This window comes from Hippopotamus amphibius, chromosome 13 (assembly GCF_030028045.1).
Source record: "Hippopotamus amphibius kiboko isolate mHipAmp2 chromosome 13, mHipAmp2.hap2, whole genome shotgun sequence".
NCBI lineage: Eukaryota > Metazoa > Chordata > Mammalia > Artiodactyla > Hippopotamidae > Hippopotamus > Hippopotamus amphibius.
The window spans coordinates 84,363,834-84,371,442 of record NC_080198.1 but is presented as its reverse complement, the minus strand read 5'-3'; the positions used below and the strand labels follow the sequence as shown (position 1 = coordinate 84,371,442).

The following is a 7,609-nucleotide window of genomic DNA, read 5'->3' as shown; positions in this document are numbered from 1 at the left end:
ACATGCTCTGGAAGGTTTCTAGCTAACATAGTCACATGAAACTTGGGTTCTTTGTCAGTTCACTTGTCTTTGGTTGCACAATCTTATAATCATTTTCTGAGGGACATACTGACCCCATCCACAAGAATTCCATCAGCCCATCTCTACATCCATTCAGGCTAGCCTCTCATCCATCCCATTGTTTTAAACAAGGCAATGTCAACCAAACCTTCTGATCATTCCTGATGATCTTTAATTCCAGAGAAGTTCTAATTCTCAGTAAACTCTTTATGAGAAATGATATCCATGCCTACTCGGATATGCTGTCTCTTCATCCTTTTATGTATTTTTAATTTTACTTGTCCTGACTCAAGCCAGATCATCACTGAGATTTTGCTTAGAGTATCCGTCTCACTCCTGGCTACTTTTACTGAGATAAGCTTTGATATGACACTTTCGTTTTCACACAATAAGACTCAATCAAAGAGACACAATAAGCACTCAGTAGTGTACTTACTGTAAGATGATGTTGAGAACATCATCTACAACATACCCAAGTATCAACCCTTCATAAAGAACAATGGGAAAAATAGCCGTAATACCAGGAAAAAGCTATGCTTGTCCTCTGTAATGGGCAGGATTTGAATGTGTACTCTATTCATATATTTTATTAGTTTCCTTCTTTGCTTTGGTGGCTAGGAAATTCAGAGCCAAACTTGCTCCTTACCTTTGGCAGATATGTAAGAATTTCTTGTAAACTTTACTTTGGCTTTATTTTACTCTTCCTCCCAGACTCCCCTTCACTTTAACCCTTTATCTACATTACCTCATTTAATTTTGTGTATTTTTGTTTGTTGTTCTCAAATTCTTTTTGGATATAAGTGTGAGTGTGAGCATAATTTAATAAATGAATAAATTAAATACTTAATATAAGGATTTGTTCAAGAAGAGTAGTTTTAATCGTAACTTTTTGGCTTGTCCATACCTTTTGTTTTACTGTCTTTTTCTTCTACTGACTAAACCCCCCCCTCCCAGAGACCAGTCATCAAATGTAAAAAATGCACAATATGATTGCTGTCATTTAGAAAAACATACAGAACACCTAATTAATACATAATTGCTTTATGTAAATGAAATGCAGAGTACTGCAGTTGATTAGCTGCTTCTTTTTTCTTATTAATTTTACTAAATGAAGCAGCTGTTAATAAAATATTTAGGAGGTCAAGTCATTAAGATTCATGAAGCATCATAATTCATCTGTGAGGTTTTGTTGTCAGTTATCAAACATAAAAGTAGAAGAGTGAAAAAATGAGTCTAAGAAAAATAATTTAAAAGCTGTCAACATGGTAATTTTTAAGTTAGGAATTCATACAAATCATAACTATTTTTCACATCAATAATAAATATCTAATTATTTAAAAATTCTTTATTGTGTTTCCCCTCCAAAACTATCTTTTGGAAAGTTCAAAACTATTGGACAGGGACTTCCTAGGTGGCGCAGTGGTTAAGAATCAGCCTGCCAATGCAGGGGACATGGGTTTGAGCCCTGGTCCTGGAAGATCCCACATGCCTCGGAGCAACTAAGCCCATGTGCCACAACTACTGAGCCTATGCTCTAGAGCCCGTGTGCTACAACTACTGAAGCCCACATGCCTAGAGCCAGTGCTCCACACAAGAGAAGCCACTGCAATAAGAAGCCCATGCACCCACAATGAAGAGTAGCCCCACTCTCCCCAACTAGAGAAAGCCCGCACGCAGCAACGAAAACCCAACACAGTCAATAAATTAAAAAAAACAAAACAAAAACTGTTGGACAATTTTCTAGAACTAAAGGGTCTTAGATCACCTTCTTCTTTTCCATTTCATTCCCTGGGCTGCTCAGAATGGATGATTTGGCCTGTAGCAGACGGTTGTGTAATTTTCAGGTTGTAGCCTTTAATTCATACAGAATTGTCCTCAAACAATGTCAGAGCCTGAACTGCCTTTTGGGGTTATATCTTTTTCTTCCCTATGGGGGAGCTTCTATCTGTGATCCTTTGAGTTACCCAGATGAAAGGCTTTCCTGCATCTATAAGTCTTTTTTTTTTTTTTTTTTTTTAATGGCGATTTTTTTCTTTATTGAGAAACTTAAGACTTGGGTACATCAAATAAAACCAATTCCTGGGGGGGGGGGAAAATCAAAACCCACAATAGAAAAAAAAAGTTAACACTGTCTGGGCCATATCAGAACCCAGAGAATATATTCTTTTAATTGAAAAATTCTAGGTGCTTCATAATTGACCTTTTGATACAAAATGACCTATTAAATTTGCAATTTGTGGTTCTTGGTGTTGAGGTCCATAGGACAAGCAAGGAAGTCTTCAAACCTTGAGCTGAATTCCATGAGGGTTTATTTGGCTTTTGAATCGGTTTGTCGTTGTCTAAGAGGTAGCAGCAGCAACAGCGCCCACCTTCTGGGCAGCTTCTTTCTTGGCATGATGAGCCTGTAGGACCGCCACAGCTTCATCCACCTTGGAGCGGAGAGACTCGGGGGATTCCAGCATGTGCAGCAGCTCCGAGTTGTCAATCTCCAGCAGCATCCCCGTAATCTTCCCAGCCAGGTTTGAGTGCATCGTCTGGATAAGCGGGAACAAACGTTCACCCAGCATCTGCTTCTGTTCCTGGGGGGGTGCTGCAGCCAGCATGGAGGCGGTCAGTGGCTCCTGCCCCTGCACGTGGACCGCAGGCTGGGGTGCCTGCAGGGGCTGGATGGCAGGGTGAGGGCTGCGGACACTGGAGGCATATTTGTAAGGTGCAACAGCCCGAGGAGCAGCGGCAGCAACGGCAGCACGAGGTGCTAAGTTCTGCACGGCTGTGGGAACACCTCCAGACTGGCAGCTGTCAGTCAGCCCTTGCTGGGCGGCACCAGCCCCACCAAAGTCCATAGCCAAGCGGTCCGGGCACTCAGACCCAGTTGGAGCCAGATGGCGAAGAGCTGGACGAGGCCCAGACTGGCGTATAGCACTTGGCATTCCTTGGAAGCCTTGAGGTCTCCCACCTTGCTGCCACCGTGGATTAGGCCTCATCTGTGCTAACTGGTTAGGTGTGTAATATGGAGGTCTTCCCTGAGCCTGTGGAACTGCTGGCACAAAGTAGCCCCCAGCTGCAGGCTGGAACTGATTTAAGATGGCATTGGCGGGGAGCGCTCTCATCCCGGCCACCCGCTGCATATACTGGTTGGTCAGGTGAGCCTTTCTCTCCTCCTTTCTCTGGGCCAGGGCGACGTAAAGTGGCTTGGAGCCCACGATGCGTCCGTTCATCTCCGTGACTGCTTTGGTTGCCTCTTCAGGGGATGAGAAGCAGACAAAGCCAAACCCTTTGCTTCTCCCATCCTCCAGCATCACCTTAGCACTGGTGATTGATCCAAAAGGAGAAAACTCTTTCCTTAACTTCTCATCATCAATTGTGTCATCCAAGTTCTTAATGTAGAGATTCACCCCCTGATAGCGACTAATTCTCTCCTGTTTCAGCTGTTCAAATTTTCGCTTTAACTCAGCCTGCCGTTCCACTTTCTTCTGTGCACGGCCGACGAAAATGACTTTCCCACTGATTTCTTTTCCGTTCATCTCTTCCACGGCCTTATTAGCATCCTCGTGTTTTTCGTAACTCACAAAGCCAAAGCCTTTGGATTTCCCACTGGGATCTCTCATCACCTTGACACTTAGGGTCTTACCAAACTGGCTGAACAGCTCTTTCAGACTCTCATCATCCACCTCTTCCCCAAAGTTTTTGATATAAACATTTGTGAATTCCTTGGCTTTGGCTCCAAGCTCAGCTTCCCGCTCTTTTCGAGACTTGAATCTGCCCACAAACACTTTGCGGTCATTGAGGAGCATGCCGTTCATCTTCTCGATGGCCTTGTCGGCAGCCTCCTGGGTCTCGAAGTGGACAAAGGCATAACCCTTAGAGCCGTTCTCATCACACACCACCTTGCAGGACAGAATGTTTCCAAAAGCAGAAAAAGTATCATAAAGTGCCTTGTTATCTATAGATTTGTCCAGGTTCTTGATGAAGACATTTCCCACGCCAGATTTTCTCAAAGAGGGATCCCTCTGAGACCACATGATACGGATTGGCTTTCCCTTAATCACATCAAAGTTCATGGTATCCAAGGCCCGCTCAGCGTCAGCCGGCTGCTGGAAGTTGACGTAGGCATAGCCCAGAGAGCGGCGGGTGATCATATCGCGGCAGACCCGGATGGACAGCACAGGCCCCGCAGGACTGAACTTTTCGTACAGCATGGCCTCGGTGACGTCCGAGTGCAGGTCACCCACGTACAGGGAGGCCATGGGGTAGCTGCTGGCCGCAGCGTTCATCTCCCCAGCCCCCACCACCCCGAGCCCCGCCAGGAGGACTTCTTAGAGGGCCCACACAGGACAAAGGGGGCTCCGCTCGGAGCCGTGGCCCGAGCCGCGGCTCACAGGTGGCAGTGAAGCTCGGAGAAGCTGGAGTCGCCTCCGAGGGCCGGAGAGGAGTTCGGGGACGGCTCGGACGAGACTGCCAAACCGCAGACAAAAGGCTCTTGAAAAACAATATGGCCCTCCCTGGGAGTTTGCAATTCTCAGCTGTCCCGGTCTGGAGCTCCCAATTTCAAAACACGGAAAAAATGAAAACGGGGGCTCCCCTCCAAAATGACAAAATTTCTTCCAGAGGCGACCCAGGGGTGCCCACGGCGGCCTCCGGGACGCGCGTTTCTCTATAAATATAGGCCTCGGGCTCCCGGCGGTTTAAGATTACAGCAGCCCGGGGAAGAGGGGCTGCCGACGGACGCGGACCGACGGACGCCCAGGTGCGGCGGCGGCGGGCCGGCCGGAAGCGTGCAAAAGTGACTTCCCCGCGGGTTCTCCGAGGAGGAGACGCTCTTTTTTTTTTTTCTTTCTTTCTTTTTTTTTTTTAAGATTTTAAAGCGTTTTCGGGTTTTTTTTTTTTTTTTTTTTATCTTTTTCTCTTTTTTTTTTTCTCTTCAGGCTGCTAGGCCCGAAAGCGGCGGAGGCTGCGGCGACCCGGGGCGGAGAGAGACTATAAGTCTTTTTTAAGATCCTGAACTTAAGACCAGGATTCAAGGAAAAATTGGTCCAGGACATCTGTTTGGATGAAGTTTCTGCCAGCCAATGAAAGGATGATGAGCATTCAGCTTCTATATTTGGGATCAAGACTATCCTGATCTCATTCCCTTTGAGCACAATTTTAATGTGCATCATTTAAAACCGAAAGACAAAAGGAATAGAAAAGGGCCAGCTGAAGCCATTTTCCCAACTATAGCCTTCAATAGGGATATATTTGACAAATTGTGAATGAAGGTGCTCCCTTAACATTCTGCTAAGTGAACTTTGAAATCCAAGAAAGGTGTGACGAAAGACCTCTTTCTTTTCAACAGAAGGGATGTTGAGAACGTGTCAGTCAGAGTCCAATCAGGAAAAGAGAAACTGCAATGACTATTTTAACAAAGACAATTTAATGTGGGAGGGGGTCGGTCAAATGGGTATTGGAAGGAATACTGATAAAACAGAGATAATAAATTCAGGAAGTAGCTTGATTTTTAGTACTGGGGAAACAGAGAAAAGATTGGGCTTCTCAAAAAACTTGGAGGGAGCGCCCTCAGAACTGCTTGCCTAGTGGTTACCTCCATGAGAGGCCTCATTACAAGGCTGGATCCAAGAAGTGGAAAAAAACTGGAAACTGGAAACATCTGCTTCTGGAACCAACTGTGCTACTTGGGTAAAGAGCCATACTGGGGTGACACAAGCAGCAATGGAAAACAAAAGGGAAATGGTGAATTCTTTCTCCCTCCTCCTGCCTTCTAATCTCTCTCTAGTTTCTCCTGCTGGTGAAACCTAAAAGGAAACCGGAGGAGAAGTATTTATAGAAGCCCAGTCCCAACATTACAAAGATAAAGGGGCTAGTTTGAAACTGAGAGACAAAAGAGTAAAACTGATAGAGATGCTACATTGGGATGAAAACAGGAGAAAAGAATCTAATGACTGGATTGTAAGGGAGAAACACTGGGTGCTGGAGAGGAGATAATTGTAAATAAATATTTAGGAAACTCTGTACTAATTGAGAATGCTTTTTGGATTAGGTTTGTGTTTTGTTGGGTTGTGATAAAGCACTGTGACTTTATCTCAATGAGCATGGGATGGAAGCATAGCCTAAGGGGACCAATCACTGTTGGCTTACTCGTGGATAAAACTAAGAAAGGTAAGGCTTAGCTAAAAGACAGCAATCAAATTAAAAACATGGAAACTAAGTTTAATAGATCCTCAAAGGATTAGGTACATTTTTTTTTTCTAAATTAAAAGTAACCAAAAAGGAGTAGGAAATACCAATTGTCAAGTCTAAGGTGATAGTGAACCAGTCCACTCATTCTAGACATATTCATGGAAAAGTTTTTGTATTGAAACAAATAATTTAATAATAACTACTTTAATATGTGACCTCAGACAAAAAACCTCTTTGGTTCTTTTTTCTTGTTTGTAATATATGAATGAAACTAAATGGATTCTATCCTTGTTTAGCTTTTAAATGTTCATGTCTATTAAAATGACTCCCTTTCCCCTCAAATCTGCTATCTTAGGTATTTATAGTCCAAACTCAGCAAACCAGAGATTCTCCTTTAATTTTGACTTTATCATTCCCAGATCTTTAGCTAACAGAATTTAATTAACTGCAGTAGTACCAGGGATGATGAAAGTGATGACTTAGGAAAAGAACACATGACAACCAAAGAAAGACTCACATTTAATTATCTGGTGCAGCAGACTCTATACCATTTTTTCTATTAAGACAATGTATTCAGTGTTTCAATAGTCCCCGGTATTTTAAAATCTTTCAATAAGATGACTAGAAAGAAAGACACAAGTCTATTTTAAAAATCAGTTCTTGAACTTTTGAAATAGACATTCTGGAGAGAGGAGAAATCCCATCAGGGTCCTTATGTCATCTGTTTGCTTAGATAATCACTTGCTTGCTTTAAATCACTATTTCTTCAACCCGAGAACATGGATATCTGAAACTACATCTGCAGACTACAGTGTGACAGATCTATTTTAAGTCATATCATGGGCTTATCAAAAAATTGGAGAAGAGTTTATCCTGATGACCTAGCAAGAGTCAGTGCAATTTTCTGCACCGTCACGGATGAGTTATTGATTAATTACTTGGTGTCTTTGTTGTTGGTGTGGAGGAATGGACAAAAAGAGTCAAAGATGACTTCCCTTATTGCCTTTGTGGATGTCCAGCCGGCTCTTTGAGTTCCGAGTGTGTCAGGTCCACTGATATTAACTGAATGTGTACTGAGTGGGGAGGGAAAGGAAGCATTTGTTTTGCCAGAGTAAGAGGGATGTGGGCTTACCTTGGAGAGAGGTTTCGATTTATCAAGACTAGAAAGACTGAGCGGTAGCGGGTTTGTGATGATCAGAGCACTGGCCTGATGGAGTTGACTGTGTGGATGCCTGGGGACCAGGCAGTCACAGTATTCCCTTATTTGGGTGGCAAAGGTCCCAGTGGTGAAACTTGCTCAGAAGGTGTAGACACTGTTAACTGACTCATTGATCTTCACGTGGACCATGTAGATTTGGACAATGAGCATCTC

At 43.7% G+C, this 7,609-nt stretch overlaps 1 protein-coding gene across 2 annotated transcripts; it reads right to left on the bottom strand.

Moving 5' to 3' along the window:
- Positions 1-2,127: 2,127 nt before the first annotated feature.
- LOC130835235 (polyadenylate-binding protein 4) lies at positions 2,128-4,766 on the bottom strand. Of its 2 annotated transcripts, XM_057706660.1 has the most exons (2): positions 3,692-4,766; positions 3,369-3,596 (listed from the first exon to the last, which is right to left on the bottom strand). In XM_057706660.1, exons 1-2 carry the CDS (start codon positions 4,332-4,334, stop codon positions 3,511-3,513), a joined length of 729 nt encoding a protein of 242 aa, XP_057562643.1. In that variant the 5' UTR covers positions 4,335-4,766; the 3' UTR covers positions 3,369-3,510. The 2 variants fall into 2 exon arrangements, with proteins under 2 accessions (XP_057562642.1, XP_057562643.1); XM_057706659.1 differs by having other exon boundaries at positions 2,128-4,766.
- Positions 4,767-7,609: the final 2,843 nt, after the last annotated feature.

What these genes read in the sequence shown, in the direction of transcription:
- LOC130835235 (XM_057706659.1), bottom strand. Translation starts at nt 4,334, where the DNA reads ATGAACGCTGCGGCCAGCAGCTACCCCATGGCCTCCCTGTACGTGGGT.